Source organism: Trachemys scripta, chromosome 12 (genome assembly GCF_013100865.1).
Source record: "Trachemys scripta elegans isolate TJP31775 chromosome 12, CAS_Tse_1.0, whole genome shotgun sequence".
NCBI classification, from domain to species: Eukaryota; Metazoa; Chordata; order Testudines; family Emydidae; genus Trachemys; species Trachemys scripta.
The window spans coordinates 32,598,475-32,624,981 of record NC_048309.1 but is presented as its reverse complement, the minus strand read 5'-3'; the positions used below and the strand labels follow the sequence as shown (position 1 = coordinate 32,624,981).

Below are 26,507 nucleotides of genomic sequence, written 5' to 3'. Positions count from 1 at the left end.
CCCAGGGTCACAGAGACAGTTCCTGGGGGAAGACACACCTCAGTCTGAAGCAATGGTTTCCAGCTGATAAGCATGGTACCCAGGCTGCCCCACCTCTACCTGGGGACTTTCCTACAACCTTCCTTCTCTTCCCAGGACACTGCTGTTTGCATTGGAGCCCTAACACATGGCCCTGGGCAGCACAAAAGCAAGATTTCTGGGTGGTTTCTGCGCTCTGGGTGTGGGATCCTGCCATATGCCAGCGGGAGATCATACCATGGCAGACCGGCTCTGAGCCCAGCAGCTATAGCCACAGAGACCTCTCAACCTGGCAAATCCAGACCATGTCCCATCAGTACTGACTCTGATTTTGTTAGCTGGGAGAAGAAACACCTCTCTAACCTCAAAGTCTGCACTACCACTAGAAATGTCTCCAAATTAGCTGTCCCATCCCCAAAGTGGGGTCTGAATGAATCCCATTCTCTGTCAGCAACAGCAGACCAGACATCTGCCTGAGGTCACTTTATGTCCTGCTCTGCATCCCTCATGGGTACCAGCAGAACCCTAGCAACTCAGACAAGGCCTTGCATCAGGGCACCAGCTGTCAGCCAGGACCAGCAGAAGCAGCATGCATTACCTGCAGCACTCCTAGGCGATCCTGGATGAGCCGGGGGGGCAACCCCCATCTCTCCCCCTACCCCTAAGCTCAGAACCCCCTACCAATCAGGCAAAGTTCAGGTCAGATTCCAGACCAAGAAGAGACCAACCTCACAGAATTCAGCCAAGTCATCACATGGAGCCCGGTGCAGCCTGGGCCAGAAGCTTAGGTGTCTTGTTGGCACTGTGCAACTATGGGCAATAAAGCCAAGTGCTATGGACCTCCACTGAACAAGAGGCAAGACCTTAGAAGGGAGCTATTTGCCCAGCACACTGCTAGAGCTATGCTGGAGGGAGTGCAATGTGAACTCAGGGAAGCACCATGCAGAAGCAGTGTGGTGGGGCTGCCACCTTCCCCTTCTAACGAGATCCAATCCCTGGCTTGCTACTGAGTGCCCCACCTGCTGCGTGGAGCTCACACTCCAAGGGTGGAGACTGTAAGGTGCCATTTCTTACCAGTTCTTCACATAGGGAGTGTCTCATGCGCTTGGCCACATCCAGGGCCGTCTCTTCAGCTTCATTGGCTGTGGGGGAAAAGCAGTTGTCATGAGCCCTGTGAGCGCGAAGGCAGTTCCTGCTAAGGAGTCTGTCCTGGGAGTTCCATGCTAACCCCTGTCTCCTCTAGCTCTTGCTCTGAGTGAGTGAGTTGTTTGAGTGCTTCTATGTGGGATGCAGGATTTCAGAGCTCCTGGCGCGGCGCTGGCACAGGGGAGTTTAACATTTGGCTGCCAAGCCTTGGGAGTTTTGGCTTCCCTCAGATCAGGACACACCTTTAGCCCCCTGATTGGCCCCCCGCAGAATTTGCTCTGCACACGAGCACAGATATGTGTATAGCCAGAGACTGTAAAGAGGAGAAAACAACCAAATAGCCCTTGCTACTAAATTAGGGTTACCATATTTTGTGCCTCCAAAAGGAGGACACTCCACGGGGCCCTGGCCCCACCCCCTCCCCCGCCCCAACTCCGCCCCCTCCCCAAAGTCTCCGCCCCCTCCCCTGCTTCCCGCAAACATTTAATTCGCGGGAAGCCTGGGCAGGTAAGGGGGAGTGTGGGGGGAGGAGGTGCGGCCCAGGCTGGCCCCCCCGGCGGCTCCAGCCTGGGTCGGCTCGGGCCCTGGGGTGCCGGCCCTGGCCCCCGGCCGACCACCCCCGGCCCGCCCAGCACTGCCGGCCCCCGCCGGCCCAGCGCACCCCCCGGCTCCCGGCCCCGCGGCCCAGCGCACCCCCCCGGCGGCCCGGCTCCCGGCCCGACCCCCCGGCCCCGCGGCCCAGCGCACCCCCTCGGCAGCCCGGCCCGGCTCCCGGCCCGGCACTGCGCCCCTGGACCCCGGCCCGGCACCGCGAGTCCGGCCCCACAACCCCGGCCCAGCCCTCCCTCCCGATTTTCCCGGACATGCCCGGCTTTTGGGGATTTCCCCCCGGACGGGGATTTGAGCCCCCAAAAGCCGGACATGTCCGGGAAAATCCGGACGTATGGTAACCCTAACTAAATGGTTCCTGTCACAGGAGGCAGCCTTTAAAGGTAAATGTGTGACACCGCTGACAAACGCGTGATAAAGATACAGACACTAATTAGTTCTCATGATTTTACTGCCCGCCTGAACTTTAAAGTGGAATTCTTTATAAATCTCAAAGGTCAAAAACAGGTACATTTTTCATACCCTCATGCACAGCAGATTATTAGCTCTTTGGTCAGGGCTCAAAAACAGCCGGCATATGCCCATACACCATACCAGTACTGCTCCACGCCCGCTCTTTTGTTCTCCAGAATCTCAGCCCTCGTTTTTTAAGAAAGGAAGTCTCTAGCTGTGAGCTAGAGTATCACTAGTGAGCAAAGTATCACTTGTGCAGATGTGTCTGCTTGAGTCTGGAATGGCAGCTCTGAAAAGGGTGCCCTGCCTCATTCATCTTAGGGAGGTGATTGCTCAGAGACCTAGATATGAACATTCAGGTGTCACCATGGGGAGCTATTTCCTCCCCCTGGACGAGAGGAAAGTGAGGGCCACACACCTGCCGTTTACTGAGTAACAGCTCATGTTGGTGCTGCAGGTGGGTGGCACTGGGCAGATGCCACAATTCATTTCTTCCCCAGTCTAAAAGGTGCTGAACCCAGCAGAGCCCAAATGTTGTTCAGGCCCTGCCAAGGCAGAACCAAGCTCAAGGAGCCCAGTTGGCACACGATCATATTCTGAACATCGACATAATCTACTGTGTCTCATGTCTCGTGCTGGCGATGCACCAGGGTGGAGCTTATTTTGTGGGCAGAGCCCAGAAGAGTAACACCCACCTCTCTCCCCAGTCTGACCCATCTTTAGCTTTGAAACAAAAGTTAGCAACCCTAGTCAGAATAGAGTTGAGCTCCCTCAGCCACTTAGGCCTGAATGCACAAAAGGACATAGGATGGTTACACTGAGCATTGCAACGCCGAACTCTTGGGCACCTAGGAAATCCTGGGAACACCTTGTAACTCTCAAAGCCTGAGGTAGGCGCCTAGGAGCGGGGAGAGAGATGCACCTTAGAATGCAAATCACAAAAGCCAGCAGGCTAGGCGCCGAGGAGATGCCAACCAGAGGGGTGTGCACTAAGCCCCAGCTCTCTCTCAGGCTACGTCTACACTACTGAGGGGGGATCGATTTCAGATACGCAAATTCAGATATGGGAATAGCGTAGCTGAATTTGACATATCTGATCCGACTTACCCCACTGTGAGGATGGTGGCAAATCGACCGCCGCGGCTCCCCCGTCGATGGCGCTTACTCCTATCTGGGCTGGTGGAGTATGCGTGTCAATTCGGGGATCGATTATCGTCTTCACTACCGGGCAGGTAGTGAAGACAAGCCCTCAGAAGCAGGCGCCTTTCTCTGCTAGTGATTCTCAGCCAGAAACCCTCTTTGGAATTAGGTGCCTACGCCAGTTTGCAAGAAGCGGGTGGGGGAGGGAAAGCGAGCAAGCACAAGCATGAGAATGACTCTGTAGTCTGGTGGAGAGAGCACTCATCCAGGAGGTGGAAGACCCAGCGTCCAGGCCCCCTGCTTCAATGATTATTTACTTCTTTATCTGCAGTGGAAGAAATAAACAACCATAGCTGCTCTGAGGAAACCTCTGCACATCTGGCCAAGAAAGCATTAACTAATATTACACTGATATGCACAGAACTCTCCAGGGAGAAGTCTGGCCTTGGATTCCAGCTGAGACTTACCAAAACAGGGATTCCAACCCAAAGACTTTGTCAATTTGCAGTTAAAGTCCAGAGAAGAGACCACATTGGACACATAAAAGCAACCCCACTCAACATTAACAGGTATGGATACCTAATTGATACCTAAACAATTTAGACATCAGCAACAACTTTCTCAATGCCCAGCACCCAAACAACTTTAACTGTGCCACCAAGAGAAAGCGCACTCCATGAACGAATTGATCCATCCATCACAGAGCTTTCTCTCAGAACTGCACCTAAAAGCATGGGCACATTACTTTTATTATAGAAAGCTTGTGTCACCATTTCAGGGTAACTGCACCTTTGACCCCCTCCGTTGTCTGCTCAAGGGCACCCTTTAGATCTCAGGCCTCCAGCCATCTCCCCTCTCCCTTCAGACTGGGGGTTTAAAGGTTGCAGTCCCCATGCAACTCACGGTGATTATTCCAGTAGATCTAACCTCGCTCAGCACCTGCATTTTACTTTGATCCTCCAAGGTCTGTGAGTTACCTGGTACCAGACAGGGGTTACCTGGTACCAGACAGGTTTCACAGAGCATAGAACATTGATTTTAGGAGAAAAGTATTACAGAGGAAATATATCATACAACAAAGAAAGGTCTAAACACATGCTAGTTTATCAGAGGTCGCCTATCATCCACGTGGGGGCTCTGGTAGGTCATAGTCCTTCAATCCTTTGGGTAGGGTTTGCCCCATTGGTCAAAAGATCATGTCAGTTTCTGGGATCAAAAGCAGGACCTCCTCAGCCAGTTCAGGCTGGGCCTTTACAAGCTCTTCTTTGTCTCCTGGGGCTCTTGAATGGTCTGAATTAGTCTGTGCAATTTCCCCTGGGGGTGGTACTTCTCCGGAGTTGTCTACCTGTCCCACGTCTGCAGGAATTACCCTCACTGATTGGAGCTCCTGGAGTGATTGGAGCTCTCCACCAGCCAGCACACACTGCCTGGCTTACAGCGATTGAGATAACATTTATAAAATCCCAAGACTAGTCTAAGATAGGCCTGTGTTTATCACATCTGGTACCCCTTGTCATCAATCAGGCTTTTTGTAAAGCTAAAATCCAATCCAAGACACTAAAGGCACTTTATCAATTCAGGAATCCCTGAATTTATATGTGTAACAGAGTCCTTGGTGGTTCCTCCCTTGGGGGTGGGGGAAGGGCAGGAACCTGACAATGCCCAGTTATCTGCACTGGGGGGGTCCCAGCCCAGGCCCCACTTCCTTACTATTTGAGGGTGGGGGGCTCTGCCCTTTGTGGGCCCTTTTAAGTCTCTCCAGAGTGGGGTATTAAAAATGAAAGTCACAAACCCCAACGCATTCAGGGATACTCCCTCCCAGTGACCCCAGCAAAAGGGGAGGGGGCAACAAGTCTACAGTGCACCAAGGTACTGGTTTTGGGGAAATTGCTCTGGCCGGGCCTCTGAGTCAGGCTCAGCCTGTCCATCTTACGCTGGGAGTCTGTTGTTCAGGGTGAAGGTCTCCTGGCTAGGAGTCACTCCTGCAGTCTGCAGCTTAGAGCAATCCTGCTCCTCTCCCACCCTGCTGACTGCAGTGTCCTCTCTTTAAAAGGCCTCCTCCCTATCAGACATGATTCACAGGGCCAAAGGGGTGGGGCTAGCCCTTCCTTGTCTGCACGGGGTCTATACACCCCATCACAATATGCATCTAAAGTTTGTTACAGGGCCCATCGGCACAGCATGTAAACCCATCCAAAGAGTGATTTTTTCCTACTACTAATACCATGCACCCCTAATTAAAGACATATCGTTAGAGACAAAGCTACTGTATGAACTAACCAGATCTTCTACACCAGCTGAGAAAGATCCACATTCATTATATTAACATAGGAACTGTGCACATCATCACAAATCAGACACAGAATTACACACTAGAGCAGAGGTTCCCAAACTTATTCGGCCTACCGTCCCCTTTTCAGAAAAAAAATTACTCAGCGCCCCCCTTTTCAGAAAAAAAATTACTCAGCACCCCCCTGGAAATCTACCTTCTTTAAGCGAACAAACAGAAAGATGCAGTGACAAATTTGTGTTCTTTTATGTATCTATATTTCTACCTACGTCCTACAATATAGTAAAGAAAGATGTGTTATTAGAATATCGCCCACGACATCAGGTATACAGTGGTTTTTGCGTAAGATGGCAAAAGACAACCAAACTAAAATACTAATGAAACTAATAAACTGGGTTTTGTTCTTTGCTCAGCATTAGATATATGTATTTGATATTAAACTGTCAAATATCAAACTAAATTTATCAAGAAATAATTAATTAAAAAATAATCAATATGCAATTAAAAATCAGTTAATAGTTTTAATTTAGTTTGCCCTTATTTAAATAATTGTTCCTTATTAACACATGCCTTATTTACCAATTAACACAGATGATTCGATAGATATAAATAAATGTTAATAGTTAACATTTTTTTATGATTTCATTCCCATTTTCGTTAATATTGTAATAAAAAATATGACAAATATATTGACTGTACACTTCAAATAGTACTGTACCGACACAAGCCTGCTACGATTTTATTATTAGTAAGCACTAGAGACACAGAAACGTATGGTAGATATGTAAGAAAATGTATAAAAATACTCACGTGTAAATTGCTGTTTTATTGAAACAACAATAATACAATTTGCTTTGTATGTGATCCGTAATCCGTAAAGATCGAAGGTATTGAATATGAATAAAAAAATTTAAATACTTATTGCACTATTGTTAACTGCTTTTTACACAATTAAGAAACAATCTAAATTAGATTTCATACATGTCGCCTATTTATAGTATCGTATTGTAAACAAGTCATTACACGCACATATTCCTGCCGATGCATGCTGGACTTCCCGACAATGCGCGACACGCTCGCCTGCCAACACTTGCTTGTTAAGAGCTGTTGGCGGACTTGACACCTGATCAGTTATAATTTGTGAATTTATTTGGAAAATAAAGTAATCACTACAACTTTAACTCTGTTACACAACAGATGAAACATGTACGAACGGTTTTTCAAAATTTTCTTATATTCTTTCTTTATGCTTCCACTGCCCCCTTATTTTTATTCAATGCCCCCCAATTGCACCCGAGGCTACTACTGCCCCCCTGGATCGTTCCAGCGCCCCCCAGGGGGCGGTATCGCCCACTTTGGGAATCTCTGCACTAGAGGAAGGACACATATAAGGTTAGGTAACAGGAACACAAGGGAACAAGGGAGCTCCCAATAAACTGAAAGCAAAGACTGCTGTTGTCTCTAGCAGAGGTCAGGTCAGGGCCTAACATAATAACACAAATGGAGGGGCAGAGTTAAGGTTGTTTGGGAGGTGGTCATTGAGCATTTTTCTCCTTAATGGTAAGTGTGTGTGTGTGCACATGCTCGAGTATAGGTTGTTGTCCAAACTGTTAATGTCTGAGGGGTTTAAGATGGGTTTATTGTAAGATGGCTCTTGACTTGCACTTAACCTTAACTGTAACAAGGTTTTTGTTTTAGAATTCTCTACATCTGCTTAATAGGCATTAGTGACGCCTCAAACATGCTCAGAGCTGCTTCAGAACCACTGGTCACTAAAATACAAGTAACTCCAAGTAACTTCCTGTGGCCTGGAATCGTCACTCCTGTATAAAACTCAGGGTTGTCACATTTACAGTCACAGCCTCTCCTGTCCAGGTATCTCCTGAAGGAATCAGGATTCTTACAGCCCACTGAGTCATCAAGGATCAGCACCTGACTTCTCTAACCCGAGCTAAGCCATAATCCCTGTTACACACCATGTACTGCTGACCCTGTCGGGGCACCTCAGCGCTGCTCCTGAGACACACTGCCCTGTGGATTGTCAATGCTACACATTCTGTGTATAAAAGCCACTTGGTTCTTCATGCTTCTTCTATTGCATTTGGCCTAGTACCTGGTGCAAAGGGCTTCTATTCTGTTCCCAGTAAGACATGCAAGGTGCAGAGAGCAGACACAGGCCTACGAGTGAGACAGTAAAAAAATCAGGAACCCAATCCCAACACCTTCTTCCCTGTTTGGAGAACAGAGCCCGTGCAGTCACTTACTGATGGCAATGCTGGCTTTGGCTCTCACAAAGAGCTTGAGGCACTCGGGTTTATTGTGGAGGCAGCAGTAATGAAGTGGTGTGTTTCCCTTCACTGTCTGCTTCACAAGGCTCCCACTGAAGCAAAGGACAGTCAGTATCAGTATGCTTGAGAAAGAGCAGTTCTCGTCTATAACAATAACTGCGTGACATTCAACCCCAAACCCTTCTCCCTAGCTCACAGGAATGAAGATCAGAACGGACACTGCCCAGCATTCGGGCTTTTAGCCAAGGCATGTGAACTTAGGGATGCCAAACGTCTGGCATATTGTGCGGCTCTTGTGCACTGGGCAGCCCTGCCACGACCTGCTGACAGCTCACCTGGAACCTCAGACATTTGACTCAGCTGCGGGTAGCAACTGCAGTTCATCCTGTGACCACAAGAGGCTGTTGTGGCACGTGGCTTCGGGCAGGAGGGGACAGCTCGTTGTGGGGGTGGGAGTGTGACACACGCTGAATGGAAGGGACTGACTGGGGCCCAGATTAAGACAGGGTCTGAAAAGGGTCGGGGGAGGCTGTCTCATCCCAAGCTGCCAGATGCTGCCTCCAGTAATAAATCACACAGCATTTATTAAAATAATTAGGATTGTATGCAAATTATGTGAGCATATGCAAATCTTCTCATTGACATGGAATTTCCCCAATCTTGGCAGCTGTGTGCATGTTCCCCAGCAATGGGCAGTGCTGTGTGGCTGGTACAATACCCGCTCTACTGCAGCAGCAGCCGAACTCAGAACACGATCCTGCACTTGCGTACCAGATCACACAGGGCAGCACATCCGTGAAGACACAGCGATGCCAGCATGGAATTTTGCATGGAGTGAGCACACAGTTTTATCAGCTTTCAAGTTTTACAACCATATACGGTTGCAGGGGAAATGGGGGTTAGAGATTAAGAGAAGAGTTCACAGTACTGGAGGTGATGCAGAAGATAAGGATTTAGAAGGATCATCTAAGAGGAAGGATGGTTTTGTATAGGCTGGAACCCAGGAGAGCTGAATTCCATTCCCAGCACCAACACACTTCTTGTGTGACCTTGCACAAGTCACTTTCTCCCTCTGAGTCTCCATTCCCCCTTCTGTACACCGGAGATGATGATAACGGATCCTGAGCTCACAAGGGTGCTGGGAAGATAAATCCATAAACACTTGGGAGGTACCCAGACACTGTGGGGCGGCCCTTAGGGAGACAGACTTTAGCACTGGTTCCACCCCAATCAATGGCACACTGGGCTTGAATGCAGAAGGAACAAAAATGTACCTCCTCTTGTTCAGGAAGAACCAGACTCACTCTGAAAACCAAGAGCTGGCCCTTGGGAAGCCCATCTTCGAGCCTGGCTGGCCTGGAGTAGTGGCTAATGGGATATGGAGCCTGTCACCAGTGGACTGCAATCAGGGTGGGCGTGCCCATTGGAGAGCTGTTCAGTGGCGGGGTGGGAGGAGAGGCTTGGGCTGAACCATCCAGGGGGACAGGTGTCCTAGTCGGAAAATCTCCATCACCATTGGCACTCATTGCTCCCCTCAGCAGAGAGTCCAGGGAAGGGCCATGGCCAGGAATTCCCCTCTAACCCTAAAGATGGTTTCTCCATGTCAAAACTAAGGCACTTCCACAGGGAAATGCCCTGGTGCTGTCCCCTGGTGGTACTTCAGGGGATATCCAGAGGCACTTAGTCTCCAAGGCTATCCAGCACTAACTCCGCTGATGACCTTATGTGTCTTATCCTGAGCAGACAGTCCTATCCCTGCAAGCGCTGCAGTCAGCTTACCTGTTCTGCACCAGAAAGTCTACAATGTGTAGAGAGGTTCGGTCAGCTAACAACACTGCCAGGTGGAGAACAGTTTCCCCGGGTTCCTGTAAACGGGACACAAACAGCAAGTGACTGGATGCACCTGAGTTTCTCAGTATCTCCGTACAAAACAAGCATGTTCTACCCCTCCGTAACTTCCAGGACTTGAAGAATTGCCACCATGGATCAGCGATGGGGCCTGTCTAGCCCCAGACCCTGTCTCTGACTGTGGCCAGTACCAGCTGCTTCCAAGAAAGGCACAAGAAACCCCAGAGTGGACAAGTTTGGAATAATCCATCCATAGGGGAAGTGTCTTCCTCACACCCATCAGTTAGAGGCTTGCTCACGTCCTGAAGCGGGGCAGGGTAGGGTTCATATCCCCACTCTTTATGTAATATAACTGCAGATGAAGTCATCAGTAATTAAGATCAGCAGTACTGCAGTAGTGCTTAGATCAGGGCCCCGTTGTGCAATCACCAAATGGTAAGAGACAATGGTGACATAGTTTCCTTACTAGGACACAGATCTGGAAGGGACCTCCTGGGACAATGGGTCCATCCCTGCTATCACCGGCAGCCCTGTCAAATTATCATTATTACAATAATAGTAGTGCAATAACCCACCCCCTGGCACTGGCCCCTGCTCCAGCTGCAATGCAGCAGCACACAATTCTGTCCTGGGGAGAGGACAGCCAATGGGAGAGCAGCTCAAACTGGGGTGGTGGCCTTGAATCCACCCAAAGGGGCAGTTGGGAAAAGCTGTTAGAGGAGAAGAATCAAGATGCTGAGCTAGCGGGTGAACCGGAGCCCAGGCGAGGTGAAAAATGAAAGAAGAACAGGAGAATAAAAGTAGGGGACTGGGATGTGAGGAGGAAAGAAGGAAAATAACAAGGGTTTCAGGGCAGGAGAAGCAGAAAAATAAACAGACTTGGCAGGCGTGAGCAGGCACTAATAGAGAAGGGAAGTAGAGGGAAATAGTATCTACAGACTTACCAGAGACAGGGCCCCAAGGGAAAAAACTGAAAGGAAACAGAACTGGTGAAAAAGAGACTTGATCAAAAAGCTGTGTTAGATTAAAGCAGATCCGAAAATGGTAAACGAGAAGCGCTACCGGCTTCGGGCAGCCCCCGTGCCTCCAGACCCCAGCCGCCGGCCGGGCACTTCCCCTCCCGGGCTCCAGCTGCTCTGCTCTGGCGACACAGGGTCCGGAGGCAAGGGGGCTGCCCGAAGCTGGTAGTGCTGGCTCGGGCAGCTTGGCTCTTAAACAGAGCCGAAGTCTGAGTCGGGGAGGAGCAGAGCAGCCGCGGGAGAGGAAGTGCCCGGCCGGTATTTTTCCCGGACATGTTCGGCTTTTTGGCAATTCCCCCTGGATGGGGGTTTGATTGCCGAAAAGCCAGACATGTCCAGGAAAAAACAGACGTATGGTAACCCTAAGTGATTGTGACCATGTAGTGATGGGATACAGTTCAAAGGGGCCTAATGCACAAATGAGGGCCCACTAGGTGAAGAAACCCCACTTGTAGATAAATTCTGTGAAAAGAGATACAGTCACAGGAACAGCAAATCTAAGGAGCCCTTCAAGTCAAAGAGAAGCAAAGAACAGGCCAGCAAGAGTGGAGCTGGACTTGCAGCCAAGGAGAAGAAAAGTTGACTCTTCTGTGAAGTGACACAGTCTATTGTTAAGGAATCTCTTTGTTCTTCTTAATAACAATCCATTTGGTACTAACTGCCCAGCATGTACAAGCCCCAGAGGTTAACAAGTTGGTAACCTATAGTTTAGTACTATGAACAGTAACTCTTTGGCAATGTTCTACATGATTTAAGCTCCTGGTACAATTTGGGGGTTTTCCCTTATAAAGTTCTAAAAATTTCAAAGGACCCATTTGTCTTGGTTTGCCTTTGCCTCTCCTCCCAGTTTGCCTTGCCTGCCTGGCCGGGTCACCACACTATAATCACACAGTATTAGCGGGGCACCCAGAGGCCACAAGTAGAATTAGGGTCTCGTTGTTTCACAGGCACCTGAGCTAAACCAACTGTTCCCTCTTCACCCATTTGTACTGACATGTACAAACCATTGCAATGTATCAGCAAGGTGTGATTTTCCTTTGCAGAAGCCATGCTGGTTTCTCCCTTACATCCAGTTCATCGTGGTGGTGTATAATTCTAATGATTACTTTAGTGAATTTTCCTAGTGCTGAAGACTCAGTGATCTGTAATTCCCCACATCACCCCGGGCATTGTTTTTACACTTGCTACCCACCAGCTGACCAGTACTGTAGCTGATTTTAACAAGTGATTACATATTTTATAAGCAGCTCAGCCATTTCATTTCTCAATAATAAACAATACCCACTCGGCATAGTGCACTTTTCAACTGTATATCGCACGGAGCTTTATAGTAAACACCCCATTTTTCAGATGAAAAACTGAGGCACAGACTTGTCTAAGGTTACACTTCAGGTCAACAGCAGAAGTGCCCTACTCTCCTGAGTTCATATCCAGTGCCCTATCCAAAGGGACCACAATGCCTCCCATTGGATTCCTTTTAGATGTGTGCCATCTGATCCTGGAGACTCAATTTTTCAATGATCAGTTTGCTCTAACACTTCCTATATTGACACCACAGTTTCTGGCAGTGCCTCATCTTTATTCCAAAAATCACTTCCTTATCCTCCTTAATTGTTCCCTTTAACCTGCAGCAGCCCAACAGACTCCCTAGTTCTCTCACAGGACAGGTGTCCTGCTTTTGATACACTTCAAACATGTCTTGCGATTTGTTTTTATGCCGTTAGCTATTTGCTCTTTGGATTCCCTCTTATGCCTCGTGATTTCCTTCAGCCATATTGCCTGACATAGTCTACATGTTCTTTTACAGGCTTCACTAGTGTTGGCTTTCCAGTTTTGGAAGGATACCTGTTTAGTTTATATAGCCCTTGAACCTGCCATTTAGCCAGGCAGGTTTACTTCCTGTCTTTCTGCTTCCCTTTCCAATTGAGGGTACATATGTTCTGGGCACTGTTAGGGTTACTTAAACAGTCTCCATGCTGAATTCAAGGGTTTTAATTGCCTCATTTCTTACGTTAGGGTTTTTTACTTGTTTCCTCCTTTTCTTGAAGTTTAGTGTCACCGGTGCTCATTACTGGAATCTTTCCTCCTCCTGGCAGCCTGCCACTAAGGGTGTGTCCACACTGCAATTAGATACCTGCAGCTGGCCTGTGCCAGCTGACTTGGGCTGGCAGGGCTGGTTAATTGCAGTGTAGACTTCTGGGTTTGGGCAGCAGCCTGAAGTCTGGGCCCTTCCCACCTCGCAGGGTCCTAGTGCCTGGACTCCAGGGCAAGCGCGAACATCTACACTGCAACTGACCAGCCCCTTAGCCCGAGCGAAGTGAGCCCGAGTCAACTGACACAGGCCAGCGGCGGGTTTTTAATTGCACAGTAGACACACCCATCGTGGCTCAGCTATTCTTACTTCTTGATTTAACTCCTGTGTAAGGGCCTGTCTACACTAAAAGCTTAAGTTGACCTATATTAGGTCGACTTACAGCCACCGCAGTAATTAGTCCACGCTACCTCCTTGGGTCAATGGTGCACATTCTCCTCAGGAGCACTTCCACTGAGGGGCAGCGTGTGGAACTGAGAGCCTGGTCTCATCTCTGCTGGCGGCTCCCTGCCGGAAGCCCAGCTGCCCCACAGGCTCCCGGCCTCCCCGCGGGCGGGCACGGGACAAGCCACCTGGGGCTTCTCGCCTCCCCGTTCCCTGCCGGGAGTGGGGTCCAGCTGCCCAGGCTTTTTGCCCTAGCTCCCAGCTGGGAGCAGGGTCCAGCCACCCAGCTCTCCAGGGGAGCAGGGAGCAAATGGGTTCCAGCTGCCTGGCTTTCTTGTCAATTTCTCAGCTAAGAGCACTACCAGCCGTTGTAAGTAAGGCCGTGTCTACACAAACACTGTCGCCCTAACTACACCGACATAAGCCCTGCACCTCTTGTGGAAGTAGTCATTATTTCAGTGTAGTAGGGCACTTACGTCAGTGGGACAAGGCTGTCGTGCAGACACTGACATAATTAGGTCGACGTAAGACAGCTAGCTGTGCAGTGCAGACCAGGCCTTACTTAGGAAGTTGAGAACTGCCTCTCGGCTTGTGTGCTCTACAGCTAGCTGTTCCAAGAAGCAACTGATGTGCCGTTTGCCCTGTCGAAGTCACTCATTTCATCGTTTTGTTAGGCTGAGTTCCTTCTCTCATTTCTCTCTACAGGTATCCCTTTCCTGAGGTAACCATACTATTTATAGAGCAGTGGCAGTGACTTCTGAGTTACGGTTGTGTTCTATTATTTCACTTGAAGCACGTATTATCTTTCAGACTTTGGTTTGAAAACCTAATGTATCTGTCCCAACTGTTCAGCCCATAATCTGAGTAATGTGTGAACTTTCTGAGGATTTCAATAAATCTGTTAATTTCTGAGTTTTAATCAGTTAAAAATTGGCCTTTAAAAATTATAACTCAAAAAGAATGAGTTTTATGATTATTCAAGCCTCTCTAGCTTAAAAACTATGGCACACAGAAATGCATGTAGGGAAAGCGTGGCGTCACTCTTCAGATGTGACTAGTTTGCTAATTAACAAAAAAAAGAGAATGTATTAGTGTTATTTACCATAATTAAATCTGTATGCACTGTGCTTAGCTTATGGAAAGCATGTTTTAAATTGGCCACCTCCGTTCTCTGATGCAGTGTGGGGAAGTCTTTCTGAAAAGTGTGAGAAAGGATTACAATACTGCCTTTTGTCAGATGCCCCCAGGAACCTTCCCTGTGTCTGAAATTGGGGCGACCACGGTGTATGGGGAGTGGGCAGTGCTTGTTGGTACATTGGTGTTGGGCTAGAAAAGATCACGGACAAAGGAATGGATGCTTTGCTGAGATCAGGATCTCGCTGAAACTGAGATACCGAGACAGCTGGACAGTTTTACAAAGAGCAAGATCTTCGACACAGTAGCAGCTGCTTTGACCATGACCTGGATGCAGGGTGGGTTGATATAAATCAAGGTGATTTAAATCATCAAGTGGGAAAACTTCAATTTAAATAATCAATTTTAATCAACTTTTCCATTTGTATTTATTATTTTCTAAAGAAAGGTGCATTCTCATTGGTTAATATAACTATGGGCAGTTGGGGCTGGCAGCCTGAGCCCCACCCCCATCAGCGGGGGAGCCAGCAGCCCAAACCCTAGCTCGAGCCCCAGGAAGAGCAGGGCCCGGCGGTTGGGGCATCCATCACACTGAGGAAATTTAATCTTAAATTCCTGAAACTATTCATTTTTAGGAGGGGGTTCACGAGATTTCATAATTTAGTGAAAGGGGTCGCAGGCTGTTAAAGTTTGGGAACCACTGCACTAATTGAATTTTTTTCCCCCCATGTTAACTTCTCCTCACACCTTCTATAGGTCATCTCGATTATCACTTCAAAGTTTTTTCTTCTGCTGCCACTGATAGCTCATCTCAATTGATTGGCCTCTTACAATTGGTATGTGTACTTCCACCTTTTCATGTTCTCTGTATGTATAAATATCTTCTGTCTGTGTGTTCCACTCTATGCATCCGAAGAAGTGGGCTGTAGCCCCCCACGAAAGCTTATGCTCTAATACATTTGTTAGTCTCTAAGGTGCCACAAGTACTCCTGTTCTTTTTATTAAAACACGTTGATTTACAACTAAATAGAGCTTTTACACTAGATTTGGTACATCTTTTTGCTGCCTTGGAGGGTATATTATGCCTACATACACTTATTTAATCAATTATATAGCTTAATATTTTCACATTCTTATTAACTGTACATTTTAGTATGTTAGAAAATGGTGAATGATATATTGCTTATTTACTAGATAATTAACTTTTTGCTCATGACTTATATCACACTACATTAGGATGGTAACAGGAACTTAATTAAACACACCATATATAATTTATTTTTATTAAACAAAATAACCTTAAATACACCTCTACCCCGATATAACGCTGTCCTCGGGAGCCAAAAAATCTTACCGTGTTATAGGTGAAACCGCGTTATACTGAACTTGCTTTGATCCGCTGGAGCGCGCAGCCCCACCCCCCCGGAGTGCGGCTTTACCGCATTATATCCAAATTTTTGTTATATCGGGTCACGTTATATTGGGGTAGAGGTGTATTTTGGATACATAACTTCTCTTACCAAAATGGGTTTCATATTTACCACAAATAATTTATTACAAGGACAGAGGGATTCACTGTAGTCAGTGAATGAAACTGATTATTTCAGGTCAGCCTGGAAAAAATTTCAAATATACCTGAAAGTGACTGGAGCTTAAGTCCCTACTCACCGAAGTCTCCTGAAAATGAGACAACAGTCTCCTAAGTGACTTAGGTTGTCCTTCCCTTCTCGTTCTTATTCATAGATTGGAAGAGAAACAAGTTTTTCTGCTTTTTGAACTCTCAATTGATTTCCTAACTTGGAATGAATTAGTCCAAATGAAAAAAATATTCTTTCTGTCCCTGCAGAAGACGCTACTGCTGTCAAAAGCTGGTTTAGCATTTCAACAAACCCTGGTTCCAGGTGCTTAGTTACTGACTGCCACCAGTTCAGTGGTATGACTTTCTTTAAAACATCATCAAACATGTCCTGTGTGAATGGTTCACCTCCAGCCCTGAAATTCATTATGGTTGATATGATTAAGGGATGATTATTAAATGCCCATATCATAGCAGCATCTTCTTCAGCAGTTAGACATCTACCCTGGTACTTTGGGTTGAGGATATTAGCAAGAAAGTGAGGTGGAGTAAGTGCTTGATCCATCTATTTCTTTACTGTCTACATTTCTTTCTTTAATGTCTCTTGAAGTTCTTTCCAAATGTTAAGAGCATCAGCAATGCAACAGCAATCTTTCTGTGGTTTGTCCAAGGCCATGGAAACTGCGCATGCTCTGTAGGTGCGGCTGGATGGGGTCACCTGGGCCCAGAGCTGCTCTTTAACCATCTCAGTCCCAGTGTGGGTTTTATACATCCCATCACAGAGCTATTTATTAAGAGCTGGCCTAGTCTGATGACAATTTGTGAAGAAAATCATGACAAAACAGATGAAACTATCACAGCCAAAGTAGCCACCATTGGACTAAAGAGAAACATAAAAGATATGCTGGATATACTGAAACCAGTTATCATAGAATATCCAACTCTGATATTCTATGATAACTGGTTTCAGTATATCCAGCATATCTTTTATGTTTCTCTTTAGTCCAATGGTGGCTACTTTGGCTGTGATAGTTTCATCTGTTTTGTCATGATTTTCTTCACAAATTGTCATCAGACTAGGCCAGCTCTTAATAAATAGCTCTGTGATGGGATGTATAAAACCCACACTGGGACTGAGATGGTTAAAGAGCAGCTCTGGGCCCAGGTGACCCCATCCAGCCGCACCTACAGAGCATGCGCCAGCTGGAGGTGGAGCTTGAAAGGGAGCCAGACAGCTCAGAAGGGGCCTGATAGGGCAGGGAGAGAGCACCTGGAGAAGGGTGCTGCAGAACCCTTTCCCTGGAAGACAGAGCCTGTCTGCTGTGCTCAGAGGGGCTTCCGGTCAGTTACTTTCCTTTTCTTTACTGCTTTGTGTCACACCGGGAGACTTGGGCGGGAGCAAGGGTGGTAGGAAGTGGCCCAGGGACGCAGTCTTAAGGCACTCCCGGGTGCTGGACATTGTTGCCTCTTACAGGGTCCTGGGCCAGAGCCCAGTGGAGTGGGAAGGTCTGGGCTCTCCTACCAACCACCTTTGTTACAGAGAGCACAAGGCCCCTCACTTCCAAACTCTGCCTTGAGGAAGCCAGGGGAGGGTAAAGACTTTGAAAACTCAGTGGTTGGGACTGGACATCTGGCGGAGTTCACAGATGGATGAATTCCTACCCCAGTCATGAGGGCCTGGGACCAGGGCCAGTGCTACCATTTAGGCCAACCAGGAGGTTGCCTAGGGCGCCAAGATTTGGGGGCGCCAAAAAGCAGCACCCCCAATTTTTTTTTTTTTTTTTTTTACAGCGGCCGCCGCGCTGGGAGGGAGAGGGAGTCTGAGCCGCCGCCAGCAGCCCAGGGGTTCCCCGGGTCAGCGCGCCACCAGCAGCCCTAAATTCCATTGTATATCTTGGGGGAGAATTAGTTTGGTTGTCCCCCGGGGGACCAGTGCCGTTCAACATGTTCATACATGATCTGGAAAAAGTGGTAAACAATGAGGTGGCAAAATTTGCAGATGATACAAAACTGCTCAATATAGTTAAGTCCAAAGCAGACTGCAAAGAGCTACAAACGGATCCCACAAAACTGGGTGACTGGGCAACAAAAGGGCAGATGAAATTCATTGTTGATAAATGCAAAGTAATGCACATTGGAAAACATAATCCTAACTATACATACAAAATGATGGGGTCTAACTTAGCTGTTACCACTCAAGAAAGAGATCTTGGAGTCATTGTGGATAGTTCTCTGAAAACATCCCCTCAATGTGCAGTGGCAGTCAAAAAAGTGAACAGAATCATTAAGAAAGGGATAGATAATAAGACAGAAAATATCATATTGCCTCTATATAAATCCATGGTATGTCCACATCTTGAATACCGCATGCAGATGTGGTCACCCCATCTGAAAAAAGCCATATTGGAATTGGAAAAGGTTCAGAAAAAGGCAACAAAAATGATTAGGAGTATGGAACAGCTTCCATGTGAGGAGAAATTAATAAGATTGGGACTTTCCATTTTGTTAAAGACACGACTAAGGGAGGATATGATAGAGGTCTATAAAATCATGACTGGTGTGGAGAAAGTAAATAAGGAAGTATTATTTACTCCTTCCCATAACATAAGAACTAGAGGTCACCAAATGAAATTAATAGGCAGCAGGTTTAAAACGAACAAAACAAAACGAACAAAAGGAAGTATTTCTTCACACAACACACAGACAACCTGTGGAACTCCTTGCCAGAAGATGTTGGGAAGGCTAAGACTATAACAGGGTTCAAAAAAGAACTAGATAAATTCATGGAGGATAGGTACATCAATGGCTATTAGCCAGGATGGGCAGGGATTGTGTTCCTAGCCACTGTTTGCCAGAAGCTGGGAATGGGTGATAGGGGATGGATCACTTGACGATTACCTGTTCTGTTCATTCCCTCTGAACCACCTGGCACTGGTTATTGTGAGAAGAAAAGATAATGGGCTAGATGGACCTTTGGCCTGACCCAGTATTGCTGTTCTTATGTTCTCCTGCTTTCTTTAGTAAAGCTGAAGCAAAGTGGTTGCTAAAGAAGTATTTCAAAATTTCAACAACATTTTCCTTTTTCCTGCAGTTATTCTTAAGTCGGTCCTACAAGATGCATCAAATGAGCACTGCATCCATATGTTGTAAGTTTCAAATTCCCTTCTGAAGCACTTGGAGGAGAGGAAGGTGATCAGGATCAGTCAACATGGATTCACCAAGGGCAAGTCATGCCTGACCAACCTGATTGCCTTCTATGATGAGATAACTGGCTCTGTGGATATAGGGAAAGCGGTGGACGCGATATATCTTGAATTGAGCAAAGCTTTTGATATGGTGTCCCATAGTATTCTTGTCAGCAAGTTAAAGAAGTATGGATTGGATGAATGGACTATAAGGTGGATAGAAAGCTGACTAGATCATCAGGCTCAAGGGGTAGTGATCAACCGCTCGATGTCTAGTTGGCAGCCGGTATCAAGTGGAGTGCCCCAGGGGTCGGTCCTGGGGCTGGTTTTGTTCAACATCTTTATTAATGATCTGGATGATGGAATGGATTGCACCCTCAGCAAGTTCGCGGATGACACTAAGCTGGGGGGAGAGGTAGATATGCTGAAGAGTAGTGATAGAGTCCAGAGTGACCTAGACAAATTGGAGGATTGGGCCCAAAAAAATCTGATGAGGTTCAACAAGGACAAGTGCAGAGTCTTGCACTTAGGACGGAAGAATCCCATGCACTGCTACAGGCTAGGGACCGACTAGCTAAGTGGCAGTTCTGTAGAAAAGGACCTGGGGATTACAGTGGATGAGAAGCTGGATGTGAGTCAGCAGTGTGTCCTCGTTGCCAAGAAGGCTAATGGCATATTTAGCTGCATTAGTAGGAGCATTGCCAGCAGGTCGAGGGAAGTGATTATTCCCCTCTATTCGGCACTGGTGAGGCCACATTTGGAGTATTGCATCCAGTTTTGGGCTCCCCACTACAGAAAGGATGTGGAGGAATTGGAGAGAGTCCAGCAGAGGACAACAAAAATGATCAGGGGGTTGGGGCACATGACTTATGAGGAGAGGCTGAGGGAACTGGGCTTGTTTAGTCTGCAGAAGAGAAGAGTGAGGGGGGATTTGATAGCAGCCTTCAACTGCCTGAAGGGGGTTCCAAAGAGGATGGAGCTCGGCTGTTCTCAGTGGTGGCACATGACAGAACAAGGAGAAATGGTCTTAAGATGCAATGGGGGAGGTCTAGGTTGGATATTAGGAAAAACTATTTCCCTAGGAGGGTGGTGAAGCACTGGAATGGATTACCTAGGGAGGTGGTGGAATCTCCATCCTTAGAGGTTTTTAAGGCCCGGCTTGACAAAGCCCTGCCTGGGATAATTTAGTTGGAGTTGGTCCTGTTTTGAGCAGGGGGTTGGACTAGATGACCTTCTGAGATCTCTTCCAACACTAATTTTCTATGATTCTATGATTCATTATTTTCTTTTAGATTTCTTCTCATTTTAGCTATTGTGACACTGAGCCAGTGAGGGTTAAGCAACCAGCCGGCTGGTTGAAGTAAAAGCAACCTTTAAGGACATATTAGAAGAATATTGAAATGGTAAATAGGGCCATTCCTTATAGATAGTTAGCAAAGCCATGTTAAATAGAATCATAGAACTGGAAGGGACCTCAAGAGGTCATCTAGTTCAGTCCCCTGCACTCATGGCAGGACTAAGTATTATCTAGACCATTCCTGACAGGTGTTTGTCTAACCTGCTCTTAAAAATCTCCAGTGATGGAGATTCTACAACCTCTCTAGGCAATTTATTCCAGTGCTTAACCACCCTGACAGGAAGTTTTTCCTAATGTCCAAGCTAAACCTCCCTTGCTATAATTTAAGCCCTTGGCTTCTTGTCCTATCCTCAGAAGTTAAGAAGAACAATTTTTCTTCCTTCTTGTAACAACCTTTTACATACTTGAAAACTGTTATCATGTCCCCTCTCAGTCTTCTCTTTTCCAGACTAAACAAACCCAATGTTTTCAATCTTCCTTCATAGGTCATGTTTTCTAGACCTTTAATAATTTTTGTTGCTCTTCTCTGGACTCTCTCCAATTTGTCCATATCCTTTCTGAAATGTGGCACCCAGAACTGGACACAATACTCCAGTTGAGGCCTAATCAACGCGGAGTAGAGCAGCAGAATTACTTCTTGTGTCTTGCTTACAACACTCCTGCTAATACATCCCAGAAGGATGTTTGCTTTTTATGCAACAGCATTACACTGTTGACTCATATTTAGCTTGTGGGCCACTATGACCCCCAGATCCCTTTCCACAGTATAGAGGACTAGAGGTCCTTTATATTAACTATAGACAAGAAGTCTTGAAATGTAGGCCTGTATTGTTAGAGAATCAGAAGTAGATACTAATTGTTTATGTTTATCTATATCTTATTAGAAGTTGAACACTGTGATCTAATTAGCTTGTAGATGCTAAACATTGGTTCCTGTCTGTAATGTTTCATTACTATATTCTATTGATTCAGCAATCAAAGGGGGATATTAATATTTAGATGAAACTTGTGGTTTAATAATATAATTGTCTTTATTTCTCTTTGAAGTTTGTAGTAAACTACCTATGAACTGTCTGAATGGTTAATTGCCTTATGCTAATCAATGCAACTAGTTATTGCTGTATGCCTAGGAAATAGAGAATTACTTCAAAGCAACAATGTATATTACCTATTCTTCACCTAAGGAATGCCTCCTATGACCACTTGCTGCCAAGAGGCTTATCAGCTGCACTTCGGCTATAAAGGAATTTTCGAGCCTGATCCTTACCATCTCAGTTCTGCTTAAACTTGGTCAGGGGAAGTTGAAGTTGCAAGACTGAGGTCTCCATGTCTATTCTGGATTAGCCCTGCAATTCTTATGGAAGATTTGAACAAACTCTGAATATGTACTGCCTATTGTACAATATCTTTTAAAATTAATTTCAGAAGGATTTCTACTAGGGCTATCAATCACAGTTAACGCATGCGATTAACTGAAAAAAATTAATCACGATTTAAAAAGTTAATCGCAATTAATCGCAGTTTTAAACCAATTGAATATGTATTAACTATTTTTGGATGTTTTTCTACATTTCAAATATATTGATTTGAATTACAACACAGAATACAAAATGTACAATATTTTACAAATACTGTAAAAATGATAAACAAAATAAATAGTATTTTTCAATTCACCTCATACAAGTACCATAATGCATTCTCTTTATTGTGAAAGTGCAACTTAATTTACATAACTGCACTCAAAAACAAAACAATGTAAAACTTGAGAGCCTACAAGTCCACTCAGTCCTACTTCTTATTCAGTCAATCGCTAAGACAAACAAGTGTGTTTACATTTACAGGAGATAATGCTGCCAGCTTCTTATTTACAATGTCACCTGAAAAAGAGAACAGGCGTTTGCATGGCACTTTTGTAGCCGACATTGAAAGGTATTTACGTGTCAGATATGCTAAAGATTCGTATGCCCCTTCATGCTTCAGCCACCGTTCCAGAGGACATGCTTCCATGCTGATGACACTCGTTAAAAAAATAATGCATTAATGAAATTTTGACTAAACTCCTTGGGGGAGAATAGTATGTCTCCTGCTCTGTTTTACCCGCATTCTGCCACCTATTTCATATTATAGCAGGCTACAACAGTACCATGCGAACGTCTGTTCTCACTTTCAGGTGACATTGTAAACAAGAAGTGAGCAGCATTATCGCCTGCAAATGTAAACAAACTTGTTTGTCTGAGTGACTGGCTGAACACGAAGTAGGACTGAGTGGACTTGCAGGCTCTAAAGTTTTATATTGTTTTATTTTTGAATGCAGTTATTTTTTGTTCATAATTCTACATTTGTAAGTTCAATTTCATGATAAAGATAGAGATATAGATATAGATATTTGAAAATATAGAAAACATCCAAAATATTTAAATAAATGGTATTCTATTATTGTTTCACAGTGCAATTAATCACACAATTAATCTTTTTAATTGTGCAATTAATCACAATGTTTTTGCACACTGTTCGATTTCCTTCTCATATACTGTATCCAGCACCCTTCCTGCAATGTCTGCTCTGCCAGGTGGAGCACAGACTGCTTGTAATGACTGAATCATGTCAATGCAATGTTTGTTCTGAACAAGACAAAAGGAAAAATGTATTGCATAAATGAACTGAGCAACCATTTCATCTATGGAGCTTTGCTGGAATGTGCTGGTCCTGATTACAAATGATTACAAGTTGTAGATATTGCAAATGATGGACATTTATAACCCCGCCTGTCTAAGCTGGACCCTGAAACAAAAGGGTCAAAAAGTCACTATTACTCAGTGCACTGTTTTTTAAAAAAAATGGGATTGTAAATGAAAGATTCCTCCTACTGAAGTTGTTTGAAATGATATAATTTATTCTAAACCCATTTTCGTAGGGAAAATAATTAATAAATCATAAGAATTATCTAATTTTTTGAACCTTTACCTCTAGTAACATACCAAACTGCTTAGAAAAATTTTTAACGCCAAAATTCATAAATGCCTAATAAAACTTTACTTTTAAACAGGTAAACTTCACCTAGGATGCTTGATTATACTGAGCAATAAAAGATCACTTCAGAAGTCCAGCAGTAACAGTAAAAATGTAATTGATAAATACTCCCACAACAAACATACCAATTATATTCTGAACACAAATATATTGAAATTCATAAGCAATTAATCCACTCAAAACACAAATGTATGACAATAATCTAAGTAATCATTTACTAGCATAGTAAAGCATGGCAGGCAGTCTGTAAGAATGGGGCAAAAATAAGTTTACTAACCAGCTGATTCAGATTGGTCAGACAAGTCCACATCAGCTTCAAAGTTATTGCTTTCTGAGCGGCCCTTTATTAACGTTGTTTCCTTTTGACAACCAGGCCTTGCGTTTCCTTGTTGCACTGTTTACATTTGACTCCTGTTCCCTTTTTACCCAGAGGTAAAGGAATTTCTTGAAAATATTCCCAGATAGGTTTTTTTTTTTTTAAATGAGCTGAAGCCATGGCAGTTTTCCCCCTTCCATTTCTCAGGTGTTGAAATCAACCCAAGAGGCTGCACTCAGATGAATACTGTCCCTTAGTAAGTTTCCATGGTGGGTGGAGTCATAAATATTCATAATCTGAGAACTGAGACGAACAGAACTCAGGGAGGGAGAAGCTATAAAACAGGAGTATGAGACCCCCCCCAGATGGGTTCAGTGGATGATCCTGGTGAGATATATGATGGTGTCTCCTGGAGTCACAGGCTGGGTCCCAGCACCTGTGATTACTTTCTCTGTCTCTTAAACCCAGTAGCACAGCCCCGGGTCCACCACAAGATCAGGCCCTTACCACAGCACATGACCTATTGCGCCATATTCATAAAGCTTGATCTCCAAAGTTCGATGTTTGTCCCCCGATTTTTTCTTGATATAGAAAAGCAGTGGCTCATTGAATTAACGTATTTATTTTTTATTTCAATGTTTAAGAAGAGATTATAATAAGTTCAGGCCTTAAATTTTGTATTAAATTCAGATTTCATTGGGAAAGAAAAAATATTATAATTTAAAAAACAAAATAAAAAAAATCAATTTTAAATTTAAAAAGTCTAATTGTTTTGGTAAACCACTGCTTTTTATCCACCTTGGCAGGACGCCGGTCACACTGCTGAGCCGATTCAAGAGCAGAGTATGAGCCAGTAGAACAGCTTTTCAAAGAGCTTTTTGGTGAATACCAAGATCTTATTGAAAGTGCTGAGAGCGAGCTCTGAGCCCGCTGGGTCTCTGACAAAGGTCCTACCCATCTTAAGGCATCGTCACTGGGCTGGAGACCCTATCCAAGTCTCCAGAGACCAGGAAAATCATATGTCAAAACACTACACTGGGGATCAGTTAAAATTGCTCTACAGAAAATCTAAAGATGACGGAAATACAAAGTGAAGCCATCCAATGGAACTTTCCATCTGCTCAACCCAGAGCCATGGCCTCCCAACTAGCACAACCGCACACCCCAGAAAATCAACCCCAACCCTAGCTCTGCCTCTGCATTCCAAAGCTCTCACCACCTCAAAGCCAGCAGCCCTCTGCTCTTACCGCCCCTTCTGCACAGTTTTGGAGCCAGACTCTCAGGAGTCCAAGGGATGCTAGCTTCAGTGCAACCTTACCTGAAACAAAGCACACTGCTTTCATGCACTAATAGTACAGCCAGTGTGGCCAACTCTCCCAAATTTATCACAGTCACGGCATTCTAGACCCTGCTGGAGCCAGTCTCATGATGATAGGAGAAGCTACAGCCTTAACACATTTTAGCTGGCCTGGAGGAAACCCCCTCTGAATGGCTGCTTCCCACTTCCCCACCTCCTGGGGAAGAACAGCCAATCATAGCTGCTGCAGGAGGCAGGAAAGGAAGAAAAACAAACGGCAAAGAAATTGCACATCTACCAAGAGTTTGTGCTTCCTGACAGGGCCAGATGGGGGCACTGCCTCTGGAAAGCCAACACAGGTGCCAAAAGCAGCAGGAGCAAGAAGAAAGAGCTGAAACCTCTGACCTAAGGTAAGAAAAACTGGGGCCGTGTAGCAGCAGCCACTGGAGACAGAGAACCCAGACCCCTTTTTGACCCTGGACCCTACCAGAGGTGTTGAGTGCCTTACCACATGCCTGTGTGTCAGTCTCTTATCGCAGGCCTGGGCACTGCCTCAGCACTGTGCTCCATGCCTGTCCCCCCCGGTCAGTGACGTGGTCCCACTGCCCCAGTCTGCACTGTCCCTGCCTGGGCTGCTCCCTTCCATCTACACTGCCTCTTGGGGCACCCAGCACAGCAGCACTCACCTGCACAGGCTCCAGAACAAGCTCACTTAAATCCACCTTTTCAGCATAGGCCTGGAGCAATGCAAATAAGTCCTTCCACCTGATGGCTTCCTGTAGCTCCTGGCGCTGGGCAGCTGGGCTCCTAGAGCTCCTCTTGGCGTATTTCCTCTCGACATACTTGGAGATGATGAAATCTTTCCGAAGGGCCCTGGGGTGGTGCCAGCATGGGAAGAGAGTTAGAATTCACATGGGAATGCACAGGCCCTGTGCTCCTGATCCCGATCGCTCCTGCTCCACTCCTGGGCAAGGCAGGCATAGGCTCAAGGCTGCCAAGGCAGGCAGCCATCAGAGAGGTGGTGCTTCCCCTCCTCTCCTGCTGCTGGTTCCTTCTTACCTCTGCCCCTCCTTTCCTCTTGCCTGGCCCCCACCCTCCTGTACCGCTCCCCAGATCATGCTCCAGAAGCACTGCCAACTCTCGAGATATTTGGTGCTGTCTTAAACTGCAGCTGCTGCAGTCAGGTGATTATGTGAGAATCACGGTTTCTATTCTTCAAAAGTCAGTTTCTGGCCACTGGAAGCAATGTCCTACATGTAAGCGAAAGGCCCACAAATCAGAAGGCAAAAGACATCATCATGATTGGTATGGAGAAAGTAAATAAG

The 26,507-nt window shown here is 45.9% G+C and overlaps 1 protein-coding gene across 1 annotated transcript in view; it reads right to left on the bottom strand.

Annotated features, from left to right (window-relative positions):
* LOC117886033 (arf-GAP with SH3 domain, ANK repeat and PH domain-containing protein 2-like) overlaps window positions 1-26,507 on the bottom strand; it is a 77,392-nt gene that overhangs the window by 11,349 nt on the left and 39,536 nt on the right. Inside the window, exons 15-18 of the mRNA XM_034787668.1 lie at window positions 25,869-26,055; window positions 9,724-9,809; window positions 7,921-8,036; window positions 1,093-1,160 (exon numbers count right to left, since the gene is read on the bottom strand). Of these exons, the coding sequence (XP_034643559.1) occupies window positions 1,093-1,160; window positions 7,921-8,036; window positions 9,724-9,809; window positions 25,869-26,055 (457 nt within the window). The remainder of the gene's footprint in view (window positions 1-1,092; window positions 1,161-7,920; window positions 8,037-9,723; window positions 9,810-25,868; window positions 26,056-26,507) is intronic.